The 24,034-nt window shown below is 38.1% G+C and overlaps 2 protein-coding genes across 6 annotated transcripts in view; one reads left to right on the top strand and one right to left on the bottom strand.

Moving 5' to 3' along the window:
- Positions 1-452, bottom strand: part of LOC122258806 (coiled-coil domain-containing protein 22 homolog) — a 9,995-nt gene extending 9,543 nt beyond the window's left edge. Inside the window, exon 1 of the mRNA XM_086543736.1 lies at positions 293-452. Within this exon, the coding sequence (XP_086399862.1) occupies positions 293-342 (50 nt within the window). The 5' untranslated portion in view covers positions 343-452. The remainder of the gene's footprint in view (positions 1-292) is intronic.
- A 3,339-nt stretch (positions 453-3,791) lies between these two features.
- On the top strand, positions 3,792-23,963 carry LOC122258809 (uncharacterized). Of its 5 annotated transcripts, none has more exons than XM_043025032.2 (15): positions 3,792-3,922; positions 5,966-6,425; positions 6,628-6,711; positions 7,003-7,470; positions 7,710-7,931; positions 8,340-8,512; positions 8,727-8,816; positions 9,023-13,045; positions 13,292-16,601; positions 18,009-18,157; positions 18,823-19,029; positions 19,144-19,376; positions 19,967-20,164; positions 20,409-20,718; positions 23,216-23,963. In XM_043025032.2, exons 2-15 carry the CDS (start codon positions 6,008-6,010, stop codon positions 23,381-23,383), a joined length of 10,053 nt encoding a protein of 3,350 aa, XP_042880966.2. In that variant the 5' UTR covers positions 3,792-3,922; positions 5,966-6,007; the 3' UTR covers positions 23,384-23,963. The 5 variants fall into 5 exon arrangements, with proteins under 5 accessions (XP_042880966.2, XP_042880964.2, XP_042880965.2 ...); XM_043025030.2 differs by having other exon boundaries at positions 19,135-19,376; XM_043025031.2 differs by having other exon boundaries at positions 3,792-3,927; positions 19,135-19,376.
- Positions 23,964-24,034: the final 71 nt, after the last annotated feature.

The raw sequence follows: 24,034 nt of genomic DNA, 5'->3' as shown, positions 1-24,034 counted from the left end.
ATACTGTCATATATTCAAATGTATATATATATATATATATATATATATATATATATATATATATATATATACATATAAACATATATTGCAATGCCATTAATAAAATCATAATATCAAATGCAACCTGCAATTCCTATCAATACAAGATGAAGATAAACCAAAACAAGAAGTTTATCTCCAAAACTTTATTCATTCTAATCCAAAATAAACAAATTCCAAAATACGAAAAAAAATAACCAATACTTCTCATAGATATATTAACAAAAACAAACAAACAACAAGTGATATATACCATCCCAGCTGATTCAGGGTAAGTATCAAAATCTTATCCACTTCCTCCATGTTGTAATTGTTTGTATTTGTTCTTATTCTTGCTTAATTTGTTGCGTTTTGTCAATTGCAAGGAGAAACACCCACTATTTGGACGTCAATCCGGAATCCGGGGCGTTCGGCTAAGGTGTGACGTCATTCAGGTATCGCTTCTTGTGAAAACGCTGCTGGGCATGATGGATATCTTTTTGTTATCGGAGATCTGTTTTAATTGTATTGTTTAGGTTGGTGTTTTGTTAATTTCTTGTAGACTGGTATTATTGGTAGTGTGTTATCTCTCTTTCTCTGTCTTTGTCTCTCTCTCTCTCTCTCTCTCTCTCTCTCTCTCTCTCTCTCTCTCTCTCTCTCTCTCTCTCTCTCTCTCTCTCTCTCTCTCTCTCTCTCTCTCTCTCTCTCTCTCTCTCTCTCTCTCTCTCTCTCTCTCTCTCTCTCTCTCTCTCTCTCATTATTTTTTATTACTATCGTTGTTACTCATTTATATCATCATCACTACTGTCATTATGATCATAATGATGATAGTAGTTACTATGATCATCATTACCACCATTCATCCTTTTATCAATATCTTATAATGACCATTATCTTATTATTAACAAGGTTATTCTTGTTGTTATCATTATCATTATTGTCATTATGATCAGTACTATCGACATCATTCATCATCACCAACATTATCATTGTCCTTTTTATCATCCTCATTATCCCCATCATCGCTCTTCTTCAATTCCTATCTCTCCTCCTCCTCTTCGTCACCAGTGGCACTTCTAATGTTATTATTGTCTTTGCTTTATCCAAATTCCGAAATACCAAAAATAGATCACGATACAAAAGACTATGGAATCACAACAGACATCTTATCCTGGTCTTATGATACAGCTTGAATGACCAACATTTTCATATTTCTGATAATTTCTTTCTCTCTTTGTGAGATCCCCAGAAAGGACAGCACCAAGAATTGGGCAATTTTCCGTGCCTCTATTACAATATTGGGTTGCCTTCTGTATTCAATATTTTTGGGGTTCTAAAGTTCCTGTGTTATAATAATTTCACTTTTTCGTTGCATTGCACTCAAAGGGGTGCTCAAGGGGCGGCTTGTGCCAACCCTGGAATCTGATTGGCTATTCCACGTGTCGTAACATTATCTTATACTCTGCTCAGTTTGAAATGAAACACTAATGTTACTAATAGAATTAAATATGGCTAATGAACATACGCGCGTGTGTGTGTGTGTGTGTGCACGCGGTCATGCAAAAGCCAATACCCCATTTGGACCATCTCAGTCAAACGAGTCTAATTGCATATAAAGTGTAGTATCCTTGCAACTTCTTTATGCTTTTTTTCGCCATTGCTCTGTGGTCCATGTGAGTCATACACGATTTCACTTAAGTTCCCTGTTTTATCTCTGCAAATCCGACATAAATGGTAATATCTCAATGCACAGAAAACGTGTGATGACATAAGCGTTTTTTCGAGTGTGCAAATTAAGCTAAAGTCTCATCTAAGTAGCTACCTGCTCCTGATCCTGCACGTTTGTCTCTCAGAAAACATCTCTTTACTCTATATTTCATTATATTCTAAATTATTATTCTAGCATTAAATTTGATTCTCTACTCGAGATGACTCAAAACTAGAAATTTCCTTCTGTATCCCTAACACATACCAATTCATAACTGCAAGTACCGGCTATTGACACTTATATACAATCCTCCTGCGTTTGTATAAATATATATTTTTTGTATTCTGATCTCCCATGCATTGTTAACCCTTCTCCTGCCCTTCGGTTGAATATGACCAGGGTCTTTCTTTGTCCCTCCATTTCTTCCTCCTCCCATTCTGACCGTAGCCGTTGTCATTGCCAGGTGTTAATCGTTCGTATCATATATTTTGTGCTTAGCTTCGACTTCACAACTTTTTTTTAGCATTTTTATCATCTTGGTCGATTTTGATATTTTGATTATCAATAGTTAATAATCAGTAAATAAATGCAATATAATAATTATTATCATCATTATCATTATCATCATCACCGTCATTTTTTATCATTATATTTACTAATGTTATTATTATAATCATCATTAACATCATTACTATTATCATCATTACCATTATCATTATCACCATTTTTATAACTATTATTATCACTGTTGTTATTATTATTATTATCATTATCATATTTATCATTTTTGCTATATCATCATTATTATTACCATTATTGTTATTATCATTATTTATAATAATTAATCATTGTCGTTATTGTTATTATTAGTAGAAGTATTATCATTATTGTTACTTTCATCATCATTATTATCATTAGTATTATCATCATCACTATCATCATCATCATTACTATCATAATATTTGCTATCATTACTATCATTCTTATCATTGTTGTAATTATCATCATCATCATAATTTGCATTATTGTTGTGATTGTCCTTAAAATAAGCACCATCATCATCATTACTGCTATTGCAATGATAATATCATCATCATTGTTACTAATACTAATACTTTTATTATTGCCACAACTATCAACATAATTGTTATAGTTGTTGTTTGGTGGTGTTTGTTGGTATTGTCATCATCATCATTATCAGTGCTGTCACAGCCGTCATTATCCTTATCATTGTCAGCGTTATCATCATAATAATCATTTTTACTGTTATCATCGTCACAATGATGATGGTAATGATGATGATGATGATGATAATGATAATAGTAATGATGACAATAATGATAGTAATAATAATAGTGATAATGATAATAGTGATAAAAATAATGATGAATATGATAATGTTAGTAGTAATAATGATAGTAGTAACAATGATGATGATAGTAATAATAATGATGATAATAATGGTGATAGTAGTAATGATACTAGTAGTAATGATTATAGTAATTATAATGATAATGGTAACAAATTATACTAATACTGATGTAAATGATGATAATAGTAATAGATAATAATATCACCATCATCATCGTGCTATAATAGTTTTCGGCGCCCATGATATATATATCTCCATCGTCCATTTTCGACATATTTCACTTTACTTCGGTTTCGCATCCGTTAAATATAGCGAAGTATGAAAAAAGAATCCTGTGACCTTTGACGTCATCGAGCGGTTGACGGCAGGTAAAAAATTCGCATCTACACTAAATAACGTATGTAGAATTATGTGCTTTATTCACGTTTGTATAATTTGTTTTTTTTATAATAATTGAGTAGATAGGCTGCGGGGAAAAATAGTTATAATCACTAATATTTAAAATATTTTCATATTATTTTAACTCGAACGTCAAAAATTCAAAACACTCGACATCCATAAAAACCCACAGAACAAAATCCCACAAAAAGATACCTAAAAAACAACAACAAATTTCACACATACAAAAAAACAATCCAACCAACAATATACCAAAAACAGACAAAAATCCCAATGTCAACATTTAGTCAGCCTACATTCCTGTGTTGTTTTGAATCCGAAGTCGAGGCGAAACGACGGCCCTTTTTCGACTCTCTTTTTCTCCTTTTCTGCTTCATTCCTGGCCTGTCGCACGATTCCACGCCGATGGTCGCGGTGCTCGTACTGTAAGGTTTGATTTGAGAGAGTGTGGTTGAGTTTAGCCATTGGTAAAAAGGTGGAATTGATAAAAATCTAATGATGTCGGGAGAGGGTACTTTCACACGCCAAAAAGTTCACGGGTTTTTTGTTTTTTTCTTTTGTTTGGGTTTGGATTTTCTTTCGGAATTATATTGAGGCGGGATGGATTAATTTGAATGTCTAGAGGAGGTTAGTTTGAGTTGGTGTTCTTGTTAACGAGTGGCACCGCATTTGAGAGTTTCCTTGTCTTCAGAAAGAAAAAAAAAGATAAATAGATAAAAAACGTATATTTAAAAAAATCTTATTCAATGTCTTTTCTTGTTCGTTGTGTATTGTAGACCCTTGGTAGATTTTTTGATCTAGTTGTTGCTATTAATCTTTAAAATTTTCAAAATTCAAACTGTCATTTATTAAAAGTGATAGATGTATATGAATATTGTAACAATATAATTTACCATAGGATTGATCAAGTGATTAAATGATCTTCAAAAAAGATCTATGGTATATAGGGCAATTATATTTGAATATTGTTGTGGCCATTCATAAAGATATTGGTGTCAGTCGCTATACCTTGGGATCTCTTCTGTCTACCTTCTGTAATTTCATTGACATACTGTAGCTTTGGTTTCATATAATTTTATTGGCTATTTTCTATCCATAACCACTGGAATATTAAGCCATTCACAACAGGGCGATTATTTGCCCAATGCTGCTACTGCCGGAAAGATAACAAGCGCACACAGCCTCCAGGTTCGAGATCTCTCCTGGTGCAATACTGAGCTGTGCCTCTCGGAGAACTTTTCATCTGCCTGATACTATAGGATTCTTAAAGGCTTTTTATTTTTTTTTGACTAGTCAACAACAATGTGTCTCTATGAATGCAACTGCAAGGAGTATATAAATATGTATCTATGTAAAACATATATCTAGAGATTTCAGCTGGCCAGAGAAATATTCCCATGACATGATGTCATGGCTGGCATGAATGGGTTAATGTGATCTGTATTGGATGGTCTATAGTCAGAAAACATGGTAGTCCCATGATAGTGACACAGCATCAATTGATTGCAGTGCCTCTGAGGTTCATGCAGAGAGTGACCAAAAGTGAAAGTCCCATGTCATATATAAATTGCCAGTTAGAGAAAATCCAGTGGCTGACTTTGGGTCTTCTAAATATTTACCTTATTTCTAAACAAATTTGCTGACATAAATTGCACTTGTACACCAGGAATCTTGTTGAAAAGTGCCATACTCAGAATACTGTCGATTCTGTTATTTTTTATGGGTCTGTATATGATATATTAGTATTTTGTATGATGCGTTAGCTACACCACTGAAAGAATGACCAGCTTGTATTTTGAACAAAGAAAAGCCCTCAAAAAATGCCCTTAGCAAAAGGATGAAGACAAATATAGAAAGTATAAAAAGATTGATTCAGAATGATTGTAATTAAACTTACATTCCAGCTTTTTTAGCATCTTTGTTTATTGTCAATAGTTTTTTGTTTTTTTCATCTCATTCCGAGGGGCTTTTCCCCATACAATATCCTTCTCACTGGGGAGCTGAATACCAGTTCATCTCTTCCTTAGGTGATACATTTTGAGAGTGTGTGTGAGATTTGTGATTAGAATGGTTTTCCTTGGTATTCATTTGAATTTTGTAGATGAAAGCTGGTGTCTGCTTCTTAGGCCAGATGTGAGATTTTCTTCTAAGTTGTGGCTCTTAATTCATTCATGTGCATTGATGTGTAGAAAGGGTTTGATGCTGTGGAATGATGTGAGTCTATTATTACCACAACTGTTATTCTATTATTAGTGTAAATATTATTATTATTGTTAATTTATTATTATTATTATTATTATTGTTATTATTATCATTATTATTATTATTATTATTATTAATATTCTTGGGAATATTATTTTTGTTGCCATGGTTCTTTTTTTCCATCATTATTATTATATGTTTATTTTATTTATTCTTATTTATTTTTTCATGTTACCAGGAGAAACTGATTTGTTCCAATTTTGCAGATGAATGCAAGAGTATCCCGATGTCTCCGCTAGATCCCATGAATGCAGAAGCAGGACATGGCCTCTTCCAGCCGTCTTACTTCAAGAACAAGATCAAATCTCCTAGATGACCTCGACCTACAACCTGTCCGCGAGGTCAGAGGCCGAGTGCTGAACGATGTGCCTCTTGACGACGATTCCTCCCCTCCCTCCTCCCCTAAAGTGAAGTTCAGCTTCGTCGACGTCGCTCTCCCCAAGCTGCCGAAAGGAGGAGCAGAGGACTATGAGAGATCAAGCGAGAGAACGGCACGACCCAGAGCTCAGAAAGACATGGAACCTCGGAAAGAAAGGCAGAGAAGAGCTGCGGATCTACAGAAGAACATGGAAGATGGACGTCGCCAGTTTGTCACGCAGCTTTTGAATCGGGGAGTTCCAGTGTGGGAGGAGGTGTCGGAAGAAGAACGGAATAGTAGATTCATAGGTGTGTGGATTGATTGATTGATTGATTCCTTTTGTGTGTGTGTGGGGGGGGGGGTGCAACATATGCAGAATGAAATTAATGAAGTGAATCTCAGTCTAAAAGCCTCACACTTGATGTCTTTTTATGTGTCAATCTTATGAAAAGAGTCATAAATGATCTTTTAGTGGATTACTATTCTTAAATTATTACTGTGTTTCAACAGGAGGAACGAATCCATTTCGGTATCAGCACAGAAGCAAGAGCAGAGATGCATCAAACATAACCGTGCGCAGTAATCAAAAATCAAGTAAATATTATGTTCATGAATACTACTCTTGTATCATTCAATATTACTCTTCCATTTACTATTTTCTTTGTCAGTATTGTTATTATTATTTTTGTAATTATTTTTGATGTTAGGATTTTGTTTGTAGTTTATTAGAATTATGAAGATTTTAATCAAATTTTGTTTTTAGATTTAGATCTTAAGCCTGGCGGTGTAAGAGGTTGAGATGTTGTCATGTAATGAAAAAATTGTAATGGTAAATAATAAGTTTATTATGAGATGTTGGAATATTGAAAGAGTTCTTACTTTCAGGTAAGGTCCCCTCTGCAGTTTGGGAAGATGTATCAAAATTACCTAACATAGCCCAAGGCATTCCCAGTGAAGATGGCTTTTATTCGGATGGATCCAGTCATAACAATACAAACAGGAAAAGAAATAACATCCCCGACAATAATGTCCTTGAAAGCAGAGAGAACTACCAATCTGATCATGATGAGGGACAGCAGCAACACAATGTGCCACTCCAACAACCTCCCTCAGAGCCACGGCATATCTCCCAGACCAGTTCGCCCGGCCGACCGTCAGAACATTCTCCAACACAATGCTCAAATACTCATGATTACTCACCTGTCCAAGACTCAGCCAGGGAGCCTCCAAATCATCACCTTATCATGGATGATGAGTCTAGTCATGCAGAAGGCAGGGAGGATGTTCCTGAGAGAAGCCCCTCAGGAATGAAGAGGAAGTTTGGTGGGAAGATTGAGGAACGTGTCGGTTCAGGTGAGGGATTTTCAGGTATTTGTAGTATCTACTTTTTTTTACTTTTTTTATCAGTTTGAGTGATACAGATTTTATTGACTAGGTTTAGGTTACAACAGACACAAGTTGATATTTGATTAAAAGAAGTACACATTAGTCATGCAATTTTATTCTCGAGTTCCAAAGCAAAATTCTTCAGTTCAGACTATCGTATATTGACATAGAGCAAGGCTAATTACAACATGCATCTATTACCCCAGTTATAACAACCAGAAGTTGGCGAATCGGAGAACGTTTAGCCAGGGAGCGGTATGGGCCCCTGCCACAAGTCCCTCAGGAAGATGACCAGAAGGAGAAAGGAGAAGAAGAGAAACATGAGAGAGAATCCACAAGAGAAAGCAGAAATAAGAGAGATCTTTCAGCATCCTCGCGGGATGAAACACAACCTCCAAGATCACGTCAAAAATTTGCCAGCAGAAAAGGTATGGTGAGGCGATGATGCAAGGGAATCACTTGTAAGAGGAGATCTGTAGGCCTGTTGTGATGATAACTTATTTTTTATGAGATTATTAGAACTTTTTTTTTTCTTAGATATTGGAATTTAATATATGACATACTTATTTGATTTAGGTAAAGACCCTGGTTATTATTATCAAATGTGTGGAGGGAAATTTAGATAATTTAGCCTTGTGGGATAATTAATATTGTCTTCTATTTTTATTGACATGTATCAGAATCATGTATATTTCAGCATCCTTAGGAAAAGAGAGAGAGAGAGAGAGAGAGATTTTTATTTATTTATTTATTTATTTATTATTATTAATTTTTTTTTTGTAGAAGTTGACATTCTACATTTTTTTTATTTATTCATTTATTTTTACATTTTTAAGATGAATCAGAGAGGGAACCGGCTCCCCCCAAGACCCCACCAAGAGTGCGAAGTTACAAGCCAGAGGAGATCCAAAAGTACATGGAAAGCAAGCGATCGGAAAGGCTGAAGAGCTTGAAGGAGCTGAAGACACAAAGGCAGTTAGAAAAGGTGAAAAAGGAAGAGAGATTAAAAGTAAGTCTTCGGTAATGTGATTAAGTTTTTTGCAATATTTCACATTTGTATTGCTTCTCCAAATAATTTGTGGCATATCAAATGTATCAGCTTCATCACCTTTTGATTATTTGCTGAATCATGGATAACATTAATTACACATATTGCAAAACCAATGTTGAAATTTCCAATAGGGAGGTTTGTATTATATCTTCTGTTTTATATATGTTTCAAGGAATTGGCACTCAAGACTAAGGAATTAGCACAGACTGGCAAGAAGCAAAGTGTCCCAGACTTTGAGAAGAACCAGGATGCTATTTCAAAGGTACTGAAAACAGTATTATTCGTCTTCTAAGTAACATGCTTGTACATTTCATGCTTGAATACTTTGTGTTGATGGTTACAGTCATAGAGATTTATTTGTTTCTCTTTCATTTTTTTTTTTTTTCTCTTTGTTATGCTGTTGACTTCAGTGTACATTGCTTAATGTTTTATTTATTTGTTATTTATTTGTTATTATTTTCTTATCAGGGTGATGCTCATATTGAAAATTCCCAGTGGGGTTGCCCAAGTGACTGCTACCATGACACTGTCCAGAACCCAAGCCTCAACCCTGGAGTCCGACATGTTGATGAACCAGTACAAGTAACTACCAAGCCTAAAGATGAAAGTTCTGCTAAAAAGGGAAGAATCGAAAAGCCAAGTGAACCTAGCGGGGAGAGGAGGGAAGACGTGAAAAATGTACGAAGTAAAAAGACAAAGAAAGAGGGGAAGAAGAGAAGAAAGAAAAGAACTGTATCTCTAAGTGATAGTGACAGTATAAGCGACATAGTTAGTAGAACACTTGAGGAGTGTGAGAGACAGGTCAGATCTTCCAGTATTTCCCTTGAAAGCATCTCCTCCTCATCTTGTGTATCCTTAAGTTCTTCAGACAGTGAGATGAAGAGCAGTGAATCACAGTCTAGTGCTTCGAGCTTTGACATCCGGCCAAAACCTCGGGTTCTCTCTCTCGGCCAGATGGCTCAGAAGCTTACGAGTAGAATTGAGAGAGAAGAGGAAAATCTACGGTCGAATGCCGGTCAGAAGAGGGAAGGGGAACCAGACAGCATGCCTTCACATCAGTCAAAGGTGTCGAAGGCTGGAGCGAAGGATGTCACCCCGAAGGAAAATCTCTCTTATTCCCAGATACAGACGCTCTCAGTGGACGAACTGATAGCACGAATGACTGCCATGCTTCCCCAGAATGCGTCGAGGTTGCAGGGAAGGGTGGATCAAGTTCCTCCTAAAACATCTAATACAAAACATAATGACCCCAAAGGTAGAAACACCCAGTCATCCTTGACGCCTCAAATGATTCATCAGAGGTTGAGGCAGGAGCAGCAGAATCAGAGGCAGACTCCATCCTCCAGAATAATAGCAGCAGCAGAAAAGGAAGATATACCTGATTTATTACCTCCAGACATACCAACATTACAACTCTCAGGAGGTAATATTGCCAGGCCTCATACAGGTACCTCTGTCCCTCAGCCAAAGGTGAATACCCTTCTTTCCTTACCTGGAAATAACATCCCATTATTAAAGGGACAAGTAGTGCCAGAGATCTCGAATGATTCATCTCCATTCCAGTTCACGGGATACAATCCTCAGAACATCCCAGAGGCATCCGAACCACACTCACATGGTAGGAAAAACATGATGGAAAAAGCTGCACTGCGAATCCAGTCAGTTTATAGGGGCTATTGTGTACGGAAGGTTACAAGTGCAATATTAGGGAAAAAGTTTGGAAGATCTCTAAAGAAGAAAGAAAAGGTGCCTCAGACAATTATAATAGGGCACGGCGCACGACATCCAACGCGTAATAAGTTCTTTAAGAAACAGAATCTAAATACAGATCATCCTAATAGAGGAGAAGTGTCTTCAAGTGATGATGCCAATGAAGTTGACTGGAGAAAAATTAGATTAGAGTTGGAAAACAAGAGCCAATTACCCAAAAGAGATGCCCCATATGTCTTCAAGAAAACGGATTTACCCGAGTGGATTAAGCCATACATTGTTTTAAGTGAGACTGGAAATATTGACAACTTTATTGACAGCAGAGGAAGGGAGCAAGAGACTGTAGGGCAGGTGGTGGCAGAGGGAGAACGCACAAATCATCCCCAGAAAACTGCAGTGAATAACGACAGCGACAAGGAGAATATTGAGGGTTTGGATAACACAGAGTTGGATGCTACGTTAACAGAAGGACTTATATCTGATATAGATAAGACAGAAATTAATAACATGCAGGAAAAAGAAACTCAAACAGATATTGATGTAATGAAATATGAGAAGAAGAGAAAAGAAAAGTCAAAAGACCAAAAGAATCAGAAACTGATAAAAGAAAAAGACAAAAACACATTTGTGGACTTGAAGAAAACTTTTACAGGTGAAAAGACATTGCTTTTAGGTACTGCAGATGCTAGTGTAAATAATACAGAAATTAATTCAGGAGCAGTGGCAATGAAGCCTAAAGCATCTTCAACTGTAGTAAAATATTCATATCCTGAGACATCTAAAGCTTTAAAGTCTAGGCTAAATAGATCAGAAAAACACGAAACAACAATAGAGGAAGGACCTTTAGAGGAAGAATTACAAGAAGGTGCCACTGTACATGCAGAGCCAAGAGTGTCTTCCAGTGAAAGTGAGAGACCCTATCCTTCAGATCTTGAAGAAGGAGAAATAATGGGGTCCTCTGGGGTTCAGGAGACCCCAGCTTCCTCTGCGGGTGATGATGGGGTACGAGCTCCACATCAGCTACTGGGCAGGGGACCCCACTTTGCTCCTGCCAGTCTGAGGCTGAGGCTCAATGCAGAGCTTATGTATCAGGACACATTAGGTGAAGCTCTGAGTCAGCTCCGTGATGCAGAACAGTTTCAGATACTGTCCAAAAACAGCCAAGAAGCCATAGCCTACTCACAGTCATTAGCTCTTCAACACCAGGAGAGATTAGAAGAGGAACAGAGGAGGAAAGAAGAGGAACAGAAAAAAGAAGAAGAAAAGAAAAGGCAGGAACAGCACAAGAAAAGAAAAGAGGAGGAGGAGAGAAAAATAAGAGAAGATCAGAAGCGTCATCAAGAGGCACTACTCAGTGTGGAGAGGATGGAGAAGGAGGCCAAAGATCGTCTTGCTCAATTAGAAAAAGAAGTGCGGGCAAGAGCTGAACAGATTTTATCAAGTACCACTCAAATGGCTCCACCACAGCCAACTGGTTCTCAGCCAGATGTAATTGCTGCTGCTGCTGTGGCTGCTGTTGGTGCAACAATCTCTCAGTGGGAGAGGCTAAGACCTGTGAGAGCAGGTGCCAGTTCAGGGCTAGAGTCTAGTGCAGTAATATTGAGTCAAGGTTCTTCCATGAGGGACTCCCATCATTATTCTAGTACTTTTACTGGGTCTTCTGGTGACAGGTCAAGGTCTAGAGTGTCCCGCAGTGAGAAGTACTCTTCCTCTAATCGATCGGCTTCCAGCAAGAGTCATAAGTCGTCTTCAGTTTCAGAAAGAATAAGTGTCATAAGTGCTGATAGGTCAAAGAGTTCTGTTGCAGAAGATTTACCTTCTAGTATTCACTCAGCAAGTACAAAATATTCAGTGGAGGAACAGGTGTTATCAACAGCTGAGTCAAGCAGATCCTCTATGTCAGAGGAAATAAGTACAGAAAAGGATATACCAACAGTTAACCACAGAAAGAAAACACAATCTGAGTCCTCTGTCCAGGAAGAGGAACGCCTTACAAGTGATGCTACTTCTCAAGATAAGTCAGTGGTAGAGGAAGTAGAAAGTGATGCGCAAAGCAACATATTGACGTCAAAGTTAGTATCAGAAGCCTTGATTAGCACAGGACTGTCCAAAAAAGATGAAACTGTACAGTCCTCTTATGTAGATAAACAGCATACTCATATTACAGAAGAAACTCCTGGTTCAGGAAGTGGTTCACAGGAATTAATTGAAGACATAGCTGGAACAAGTACCAATGTGAGCAGTGGTCCAATTTCTTCTACCCTGAGAGAGTCGCTACCATCAAAATCTGGGACTTCGTTGTCAGAAGTATATAGCAAAGAACCTTCAAAAAGTGAGAGCAGCCAAGTACAGGAGAGTATCAGAACTTCCACACACAGCGCAGAGTCAGTCTCGACGTCCAAGACGATACATACTTCTACCGCCACATCAAAGTCGCGCACAGAGTCAAGTCAGAATGAGTCTAAGGAAAAATCTGATGCCTATTCAGAATCGTTTGAGGTTGAATCTGGCAGTGATGGGTCATCTTCATCATCATCTGCCATTCCCTCTCAGAGCAAGAAGGTAAGAGACTACAATGGTGACTTGTCAATAGTTGTCACCTCAGCCAACATTCTGACTGCCATGGACCAAATGGACTACACGGCTGGTGGTGGACTGCCCAGTGGGATGTTTACTGGAGGGAGCAGCAGTGCACTAGGAATGACGCTAAACATGATGGAGTCCATGCAGAAAGAGGAAGAACTACGGCACCAGCACCAAAAGGCGCTTCTGAAATTACAAGTAAGTAAGCATATATCATTCATGCCTTCTGATGGCACATATAGTTTGTATTACATCAATATTCCATATATTGTATTTTTATTTTTCTATGTCATTTTTTACCTCATTAAAATTTAGAATGTCAGATAGAAACATTTTTAACTTTAAATTTATTTCTAATTTTTCTTCTGAAGTTTATAAATGCAGAATTTTCAGTGCCATAAGTAAAACTCAATTGCATTAACTAATATTTTGTTTTCATCACAGGAACAGTCCTTGATAGAAGAAGCAAGATGGAAATTAGCTGCCTTGCAATCTGAAGGAGGACCAGGATTAAGGAAAAAGCAAAGAGCTGTCCTGCTACAGCTGCGTGAGCAAAGGGCACATCTACGGCGCTTGATTGAGACACAGAACTTAGCTGCACAACAAAGGAGGTTGTTACTCCTGCAACATTACCATCTCCTTGCCACCACAAATGGTGCAGCAGCCATTGGTGCCAGAGGATATGTGACCACCTCCAGAGGTCAGTCACCAAACCCTACCTCTCCTCGTTTAACTCCCAGAATGATGGATGTCAACATCTCTTCATCAAGTGAGAGTCAAGATGACATATCGTTGCATTTATCACTGAAGGGGAAGGATGCAGGGTCCAGCAGTCCCTCGGATGGGGGAGGGAGGGAGAAGCGGCGCTCACACTCAGAAGAACGCAAAAGAATGAGCTCGATGCGACTGCAAGAAAAGCGCCGGGCAACCGAGGTGGACCTGTTGCACCAACAACTGCTCCAGGAAGAGAAGGAGATTTTCAGACTGAAGAACCAGGAGAAGGAGCCAAGCAAAGTGAAAAGAAAGGGTGAAATTGGAAGCAGAAGACCAAGGGATAAGAGAGAGAAGAGTCCATCATCTCCTTCTTCTTTGGCTGCTCTAGTTCAGGACAATGTATCATCGACAGGTAGCTCTGTTCCTGAAGAGAGTGTTGACGCATCTGCCCATGACAGTCAGAGTTCGATGCCTGAGGAAGGGGGAATGGAATCTGTGGGTCATAGTGATGCTGCTTCTTCTGTGTCAGAGCATGAGGAAGTCAGTTCAAGGAGTAAGTCGTCTATTCCTCTAGAGTTAGCTGGCACCAAAAAATTGCCATTGAGTGAAGAAACTGCAAGTGCAAGGGTATCGGGAAGTGCACGAAGCTCATCTGCACAAACTGTTGCAAGTGAGGTTCAAACTTCACATGTGAGTGAGGATATTGATAATGTATCAGCCAGTAAGTACTCCAAATCAGCAGAAAGCAAGTCAAACCCCCAGACTTCTTCAGTAGATACAAAAACTTCTAGGTCCAGTGATAAAACAAGTAGCATTAGAACAATAGTGAGTGACAGTAATTCTAAAAGCACAGACAGACCAGATGGAAGTGAAAAAAATTCCAAATCTGCAGAGGGTCAGAGCACCACGAAAACCAGCTCAATAGTTTCAGAGGTACATACTCGCAGTAGAACAGATACTGCTGTTTCTGAGGAAGTGTCCAGAGAAACCAAAAGCCAAGCAGCATCTGTTTCCTCACGATCAGGAAGCGAGTCAAACCACGTAAGTGAAGCCAAATCAAAAGTTTCATCTGCTAAGGCTCTTCCCCTTCCTATCAGGGTACCTCTGTCGCCACGTTCACCCCACAGGCACCACCGGCGTTACTCAAGCGAATCAGATGACTCTTTCACTCTTTCGCAAACAGAAACGGCATCAGATATTTCTGATGGAGAAGGAAAGCTCTTGGCTCTCAAGGAACAGCTGGCCTCCAGGCGGGCAGAAGCTGATCGCTTGCGGAAAGAGAAGCGTAGGCTGAGGAGGGAACGTCTTGCTTCTCAGGAACATGCTCTGAGGCAGCAGATCTCGGCCTACGATTCTTACATCCACCAGGCTCGTATGGAACTTGAGAAGGAATCCAAAGAACTTCAACAAGCATCCATGGTTAGGCCTCTCATTAAAAAGCCACAGGTTGCAGAGACTAAAAAATCTAGGCAGTCAGAATCCATTTTGACCAGTCCTGATAAGTCAGATATCTCTGAAACCTCCATCCTATCAGAGGGCACCAAGTCTGAACAATCTGAAAAGTCTTCCTCAAAGTCAAAAGAAGAAATCAGTAAGGCATCTAGCTCAATGTCACCTAGAGAGTTTGAATCACAGGAGAAATCACAGACAAAGAGTTTATTGCCTGAAAGTATTCATACTCCTGTACAGAGTGAACTAGTGGAAAAGGAAGCAGAGAAACCTCCTGTTGTGCTTGAGCCTAAAGCACAAGATCAGCAGTGTGCTCCTGAAGATGCTGAAACTTCCAGGGTTTCACAAACATCATCTGTTTCTGAGGATTATAGTTTTGAGGAAGAGACGACCACTTCTGAACATTCCAATGAACACACTTCGCCCTCTCCCCACAAATCTTTATCTCATGACTCCAGCCAAGACACAGATCACACTCCATCACAGGCCTCCAGCACTGAAACCATTGTACACAGTCCCAAGAAACAAGATTCAGGACCAAAGGACGATGAGGAAGACAGCATTCTGGATGAAATAAGTGGTTTAGCATCACAGAATGAACAGGACAAAAGTAAAGATGAGAGCAAAGTCATAGATCTAAATGAAATAGTAGATGTCAAGGAGGAGGAAGAAGAACAGGTTGATGTGGAAAGTCCTCAGCAAGAATCAAAATTAGAGAAAAAAGAGCCCGTTGATAGTCAGGTACCTAATGTGTTAGCTGAAACTGAGAAAAAATTGGAGATTTTCATTCCAACCCCAGACCTGGGATCCCAGGAAGGGTACGACTCATCAGAACAAGATAAAGATACGAGCTTGGAAGGCAGCATAGGTGAGGAAATAGTAGATGAACAATATGAAGAGAGTGGGGGTGAGACAAGTGATCATTTTGTGGACTCAGGGAAGGATGTATTTACTATCCAAGATGCAGACCAGAAAAAAGAAGATGAAGTTCATTCAGGTTCCCGTTCATTAGATACTGCCTCCAGCAAAGATGCTTCATCAGAGAAGGCGAAGGAAGATTTATCAAAGGTTTCCCAAAAGATTGATTCTGGTGAGGATGTACAACCTTTGGAGGATGGTCAGGCTCATTCCCTAAGAACTCAGAGATTGGTTGATGACATTTCTAACAATCTGTTGGCTTCTATGATGAAGGAAACTTCTCAACTCTTCACTTCCATTCTGAAGGAAAGAAACACAGGTGCAAGCACTTCTGATGATAAGTTTTCAAAAGAAGAACCTTCAGTAAGTTTCACAGGTGAAGGAAGTCTCCCTAAAGCAGAAGATTCGAAAAAAGAGGTACAACCATCTCTCCTAGGTGGTGAAAACAAGAAACTGGAATCACCTGCAAGCCAGCATGAAGATCCTCCCACCTCCTCTGTATCCAGCAGCAAGTCTCAGATCCTGAAGCGAGTGAGTGACTTGATTGCAGAAGGCAACACATCTCCTCGCTCCCCGTCGGTGATCTCTCCCCGGCAAAATGAACTGGTGTTAACTCCTCAGTTAACATTTGATTTAAGCCCGGATGTCCTTTCTCCAGTATCCTCTACACCAGGTGAGTGTTCAAGATGAAACATTACTATTCTTTCTATGTAAAATGTAAATTCTCATAGAGTTGCTTGATTAGCTTTTTTTATGAGATGTTTAGGTAAATGCTCATATCAACAGAAAATATTTGCTTTGATGTTTTACCCAGGGTATTGATTCCTAATTGTTAAGGACAGAGAACTTTTTTCATGTGACATGTTAATGATAGTTATAAAAATAAGAAAATGGGTGAGCATGGATATAAATGCAGGGTTTATCGTTTAGCATTTGCCAATTCATGATCACCAACTGGTTATGTTCTTAAACTGTGCTTCTGTTAGTGGATGGTGCTGGAAGAAGCACTGACAGTGGTGGTTGTGGTGGTGAAGATACTGAAAATGAAGGTGACTGAGGCAGATACAGTAGCAGTGTTAACAAGGTTAGAGACAAAGAAATATGAATGGCTGGTTGATTGCTTGCTATAATCACTGGAACTGTCAAAGCCACCACCACCATAACCACTGTCATCTGCTAGCATTGCAGAAGATGCTGTAGAATATTGCACCCTTTGTTCATTTCCCTTCACAGGTCAGTGGGGTAACACTCTTACAGCAGGCATTACTGAATCACCTGTAGGTGGATGCATTATCTTTTTTGATTACCTCTTTCTTTCACATATTTGTGAGTACATAGGTGAAGACTGCATTTAAATATTGATATTCCTGGATATTCATTTTGGTAATTAACATTTCAAAAGTGCTTTTGCACTGTATAATCATTTGGTAGAGGATTTCAAAATGTATATGTTTTGTTTGATTAATAAGAAGCACAGAAGAAATTGCACAGATATTATAGAAAATTTACATTTAGGCATGAAAAAAAAAAAGAACTCAGTAAAATTAGTGTCCACTTTTGTCTAAGCGATCTACTGGTAGAGAGAACAGAAAACAAATACATTTTATTGATTCATAACGTCTTTGAAGTGGTTAATTTTCGGTCTGTATAATTGGGGTAAAGTAACTTAAAACAAGAAAATGACTTTTTGATCAGCTCTGTGTAGAATGTGAATGTTCAAATGTAGAAAGATGATTATGAAGCACATGTTTTATTTTCTTGCAGACCTGTGATCATATTGCCATGGTTTCTTAAAAAATGATAGACACATTATATGAGTCATATGAAAAGTTATATAAAGAAATATAAAGATTTTAGACATTTTTATTCTGAGCCTTATCAGAATAAGAAATACATTATGTATGAGGAAGATTTGGAATTTCGTTTTCAGATCTTGTATTTACAGATATTTCTTCTTCTTTTTCACTATGTGTATGAATGCAGGAGAGTCTATCCCCTCCCCCCAAAAAAAGAAGAAAAATCTGCTGATCTCATTCTACCCTTGACAATTAATACACAAATGTTTACCTTCTATTCGCAGCCTCGCCAACCAAAGTTAGTGTCGGCTTGGATAACAGACTGCCTGAAAAGTCCACACCATTTGTTGATAAAACTTCAGAGCAAGAACATGAAGAGGCAGTGTCCCCAACCCACAGTGCCAGCAAGGGCCATCATGAAAGCTTGGATATGGTGAGTTGCCTGAAAGTTATTAGGACGATGTAGCAGATGCCTTTTTTGTTTTTGTTGGATTGCTCGGTTTAACTTTGTGTTTTGATCTTCATGCCTTGCCTCCACTTTAGAGATTGTTTATTGGTAAGTGTGTTTCATATATAATGTCTGTCAGATTTGCTGCCTGTGTAAATGAGTACTCTGTATTAGATCATAATTAATATCATATGTTTTGTGTAGAAAATCCTGTGTTGTGTATATAGATATTGTATTCAATTTGTTGCTAGAAAAAAAAAAAAAAAGAAAAATGTAAAGCACTTAGTTGAGCTCATAAGAAATGTGTGATTCTTTTCCATCTACAACAAAGGAAATGGAAGGTGATAACTTTGCAATTGATCCGGTAAGCTAAAAGCTTTCTTAGATTATTTGTTCTGTAGAATAATTGTTACACTCATTGTTCGCTAATACTCGTGTTGTGATTGCCTGATGCTATTAGGTTTCTTTTCATTTTGTCATTTAAGATTAATGATACATGCATGAAGGAAATGTTAGGCAAATTTGTAGATTATATATGTAATTAATACATAATTGTTAGCATTTTTTGATTTGACAACACCCTTAATATTTCCTTTAATTGCATCAGCAAAACTTTGTTAGTAACAGCAGTGTTTTCTGTCCATTTGTAGGCAGCACTAACCAACAAATTGTTGAACATAGCTGCAACCCCTGATCTCGATCTTGATGATAAGCTTGGGCAGTTAGACGGAGACGACACTGAGTTCTCAGTGGAAGGGATTGAAGGGAACTGGTTTGATGATGACTTCTGGACCTCAGCGGACAATCGCAAGAAACAGCAACAGTTGAAAGCGGAGGAAGAGCGGATTGCTGCAGAGGTAGGGCTTCACAACGGTGTGCAGTATCCCGGTGTTCTTTTAAGCATTAAGGATTGACATTGACAAGATCTGCCGATATGCCTTCATTGAGCATTGATTAAGAAGTTATTCCAGATTGCCCGTCTGGAGGAGCTGCAGCGCCTGCAGGAGCAGTACCCTGGCTTGGTCATCCGTGAAGTCCCCAACAAGCCCCCCCCACCGTACACGCCCCCAACCTCCACAACACCCTCTTCTGCGTCTTCCGTTTCGCCATCAACATCACCCACAATGCCACCTGCATATTCTGTGGCTACCCCTCGTGGTGATGAAGTCCCCCTCAAGTCTCCAAGTCCTGTCAATACCATCAGGTATTCTTGTGGTGGTCCTCTGGTTTCAGATGGAGTTCTGATGTATATGGTTTTTGTATGTGTTTACAATTCTGTAGATTCAAACAAAATTTGGTTAATAAATGATTTGGTGTATATCTTTGTGTATATAGATATGTGATATGCTATATATGTGATATGTGATATGGGGTCACCATCAAATCATTGAAATAGTGAAATGAATTAGTTTTAATGAGTGTTCTATGCACACATCCTTAAACAGTTTTGTGGAGGAAGGAAGTTTTGAAATATCACATCCAAATCTTATCTCGGGTAGGCTTCCAAAAACAAATTCAAAGCGACCATTATTTGTTCCCATTAGTAGCTCTTGAACTTGCTTGTCAGCACCACTTTCCTTGTGAAACCATCTAATATAGTTGTACACAAATCACATGATAGCACCAATTAATTCTGCTATAGACTTACCCACTTGCAATAAGAATTAGAAGTGTGGGTACAATATTTTTTCCCCCGCTCTGTGACTCTGGACTAACAGAGTACTGCTTTTCAATGGAAACATAAGAAGTAGAATAATTTTACCAAATATTTCCTAAACCACTTCCCATTGACAGTGTGCCTCATCGACTGAGCAAAGCAGATCTGAGAAAATTAGCCACAGAAATCTTCCACGTTGTGCCAAGTCGCAAGGAGGAGGTGATGACCCTAGTGAAAGATGCCCTAGACTGCCTGCACGAAGCCTGGGAAAGGGGTCTAGAGCCATCCCTTGTAGAACCTCCGGAGTCATTCATAACAACTTCACCTTCAGTAAGGTGAGGGAGAGGAGTGCTTTCCTTTTCGGGATTTTCAGGATTGAGTTTTGAAGTTTACTGTCATTTCTATTATAATACTATAAGTTAGTATTAGATAGGTAACTGTGCAGATTTATTATCATTATTTGTGTAAATCTTGATAGATGCATTTCAGACACTTGTTTAGTTAGTCAAGTAACTAACTATTTAGTTTTTTGATATTTGCATTAGTAAACTTTTAATATCCCAAATATTTCCTCCGCAGCCAAAACGAAGACAGTTCCGAAGAGGAGGAGGAAGGAAGTGCCAGAATCTTCCGACGGTTACTGTTCTGCCTGATGCGAGAGATCGTCAGCGAGGCCTACCAACACCAGAACACCCCCGTGCCCCCACCCTGGATAAAGCAGCCCTTCCCACCGACAAAGATTCTCCTGGCTGTCCGCACCAGTTCCAAGCCTGCCCTGTACTCCCACGCGGAAGAGCAGGTCAAGGTGCTGTTTGGGTGGAGTCCCTCGTCCAAGAAGGAGTCCTTGATGATGCGATGGGCGAGGAAGCACAGGGATCTCGTGGACCAGGTAAGGCTTTTTAAGGGTGTGCCGGTTTTGTGATTTGAGTTTGGGGTGATTTGTTCCACTTTTTTTATTTTTAGTTCACTTATTTCTTGATGACAGATAAATGATTTTAGGTCCGATTTGTTTTAGGTTAGGTTCCATAGATCTTTCAACCCGATGACAACGGGACTGTTTTGGTTCTGCCTGGTCTTATTGCCGGGTTATTTCAAGTGCACAGGCCTAATGCCTCGGGCTATTTGGCCACTTTGGCTGTGGCCACATGCCGCACACACATTCACCCAGTGTGTCAACCATACAAAGAGCCAGGAAGTGATATCATGTCACTTTGCGTTAACGGATTAAGTTTGCTTGCTAACCTCGAAAGGATGTGTGTTCTAAATTAAGTCACACTCAGGAGAAGACATGCATAATTTGTACCAACATTCCACAGGAAGTCAGAAAGTGATTGATATTTTCAAGAATCATCTTGTAGATTTTGACCTAAAGATTAAAAAAATACAACCCATATTTTGTGAAGATGGAATTAGAGTTGTTTTTTTAGTGCATTTCTATGTTAAGTCATCAGATGGTGCATCCTTCAGGGTTTTAGTTAATTCACATGAAACAGGAAATAAAGTTATCTTTTTAATTGATTTCATGTGGATTGGATAATGCCCAGGAGGTTTGGATTCAGTGGTAGTTTTTTTTATGACTTTGTTTTCTTGTTTTATAGTAATGGGATGTATTTTGAGTTGGATTATGATTACATGGATGTGGTCATACTTCCTTAAAGCATTTAAAAGTATTATGTAATAGACAGGTTTGAAAAAAAAGATGATAAATAAATAGAATAAATAAATCTAGAAAAATGAGCAAAGTATTATAGTCCTATAAGAGTAATTAAAATGAAGGCAATTAACACAATCTAATGGGTTGAACCTAGGAGTGTTTTGTACCTAAATTTATTTTCAATAACTTTTAGTATATGCAGTCCTCCAGTTGTGGAGCACAGTTTATAACATATGCTGGATGTTTAAGTAAAGATATACTCCTAAACATAACACTTCAGTAATAACATTTCAAAGAAACAAGTTAGTTATGATTATTTTGTAAATTTTATACAGCATCTGCATCTCTCCCCTTTTTTGCATACTTTCCAGGAAATATAGTGTACGTCTATATTTTAAGATACATGGAATGCTGTGTTTACCAGATTTAAAAGTTTCTTTGTTATCTTTCAAATGTTTGCTCATCTTTCTATAGCTTTAATGATTTTTGTACTTGAAACCCATGCAGTACTCTAGATGAGACTGTATTCATATCTTTTTTTGAAGATAAAAATATCAGGAATGAGAATTTTTATTTATATTTTTATTTTCTTTGGAAAGGTCCTTCTAAGTGGTCCTAGTATTTTACTTGGTAGTTTTTTATTTACATGCTTGCTTCTCAGATCTTTCTATATTTATGTATTGGTCTTATTTTTGTTATTTTTTTTTATCCTTTTGGATCCCTTCTTTGAAAAAAGGAGGCATTTGAGAGTAACAATGAGAAATGAGCCACAGCTGGGAATATGTTTTTTTTGCTAACCCATTGGTCGCGGTTTCAATAAAATGTGTATACAGTCGTGTGGCGGGTTTATGTTGTTTGGCATGGTGCCATCCGCGTCTACGACCGACTCTGCCTTGGCAGCAAATCATGCCATCCGCTGTCAATAGGTTAATACCTTCCATTAAATGTTTTCAAAATATTACTATTCATGTGTTGATGGCTAATGAATTTCACGTTCAGATCAGTGGTTCCCAAACTTTGTGCAGTGAGGGCACCCTACATCCACATAGTCCTTTCTGTGGCACCCTTATCTTTAATGGCCCCCCTCCCATCTTCTCTACCTCACATGCATTTCCCTTGACTCTAGAGTGCTTTAAGAGATTGTCTTACATGTACCCTTGTGTCCAGAATTGCAAGATAGTTGAACTGCTCTATTTATTTCTTATAAGACTAGTAGGAAAGAGTAGGAGAATGCCATGCAGTAATGGAATTGGTTCCTGATGAAGTTTAGGTTGTGTGTTATTGAATGTTCTGGTCTGTGCCTGTTTTATCTTTCCAAACTACAAGGAATGTTGCAACAAAGCTAAGGTGTAAGGAAAGATTATGATTAGTTCCTTTCTTTTAATGTGACGTACCCAGTAGTGCTTGCATTTGCGTGTCTTGCCTTTCCCTTTATTGCCAAAACTGGTGTTTTGCAGTTGAAAGTTTACTATGTGAAATTTTTTATTTGTGAAGACACCTTTAAAATGATCTGTTAGTTCAGATAACTTGGTTGTTATTATTATTATTATTATTATTAATTATTACTATTTATCATTATTTTTATTCTTATTCTTATTCTTATTATTACTATTACTATTTAATCATTGCATTTTATGAGTATCATCATCATTTTTTTTCATGTGTCTCATCCCCCATATCAGCTGTTTGAATAAGTGTCTTTTAAAAATACACATACACCTCCACCTTCTAGGTTTTGGTACGAGAGCTTCAAGCAGAGGAGTCTAGCTGGACACAGTACGACGAGGATGAAGCGTCGGTGAAGGTACAAGTAGCGAGCGAAATCCTAGATGACCTCATCTCGGACACTGTCACAGTATTCATGGAAATCATAGCAAGGAAAATGACACTCATCGTATAACTAGGAACTTATTTGTTGGGAAAGGAATATTTTGCAAATTGATATTGCCTCTCTAATTGCATCGCGTAGCTGGTCAGGCAATTTCTGCGTTTCGTTTTTTGTTCCCATTTATTTATTTGTTCATTATGGCTTTCATTTCCAGCACCTCTCTTCTGCATTAGTTTCAAATGTTGCATTGGTAAACACACACAACCGTCCAGTTTTACCTCCACAGCAAAAAAACAAAAAAGACTACACTTACCATGACAAGTGGTATGTTTCTGTAAATAATACTGTGTTAGGCATTTTGAGTACTAACATTACAAGCACTGTGATATTTCAGGTGTGTCAAAGGATATGTTTTGAAAGTGAATCTCAATTGGATAATGTTTTATCACTAGTAACAGCTGTCTTAATGTAAAGTTAGTGTATATGGAAAAAGGCATTTACTAGGTGATATATTCAGTTGAGTCTCCCATTTTTTAAAACATTTTCCGCATTTTGTGTGATAGAAGTTATTTTTTAGCAATATTAATAACTTTGTTTTAAGATTGCTGCATATTGTTTTTGTACAACCCAAAATAAATTTGTAAGTGATTTATTGTTTTTTTTTTAATATCACTGAAATAATGTTGGAGTTTTAACTCCTAGGCGACTGAGCTTTGTTTATCC

Source organism: Penaeus japonicus, unplaced genomic scaffold (assembly GCF_977035675.1).
Source record: "Penaeus japonicus unplaced genomic scaffold, GWHDUDI00000001_assembly GWHDUDI00000014, whole genome shotgun sequence".
Classification (NCBI taxonomy): Eukaryota; Metazoa; Arthropoda; class Malacostraca; order Decapoda; family Penaeidae; genus Penaeus; species Penaeus japonicus.
Note: the sequence above shows the minus strand (reverse complement) of the source record. Positions and strands in the feature narration are given on the sequence as shown.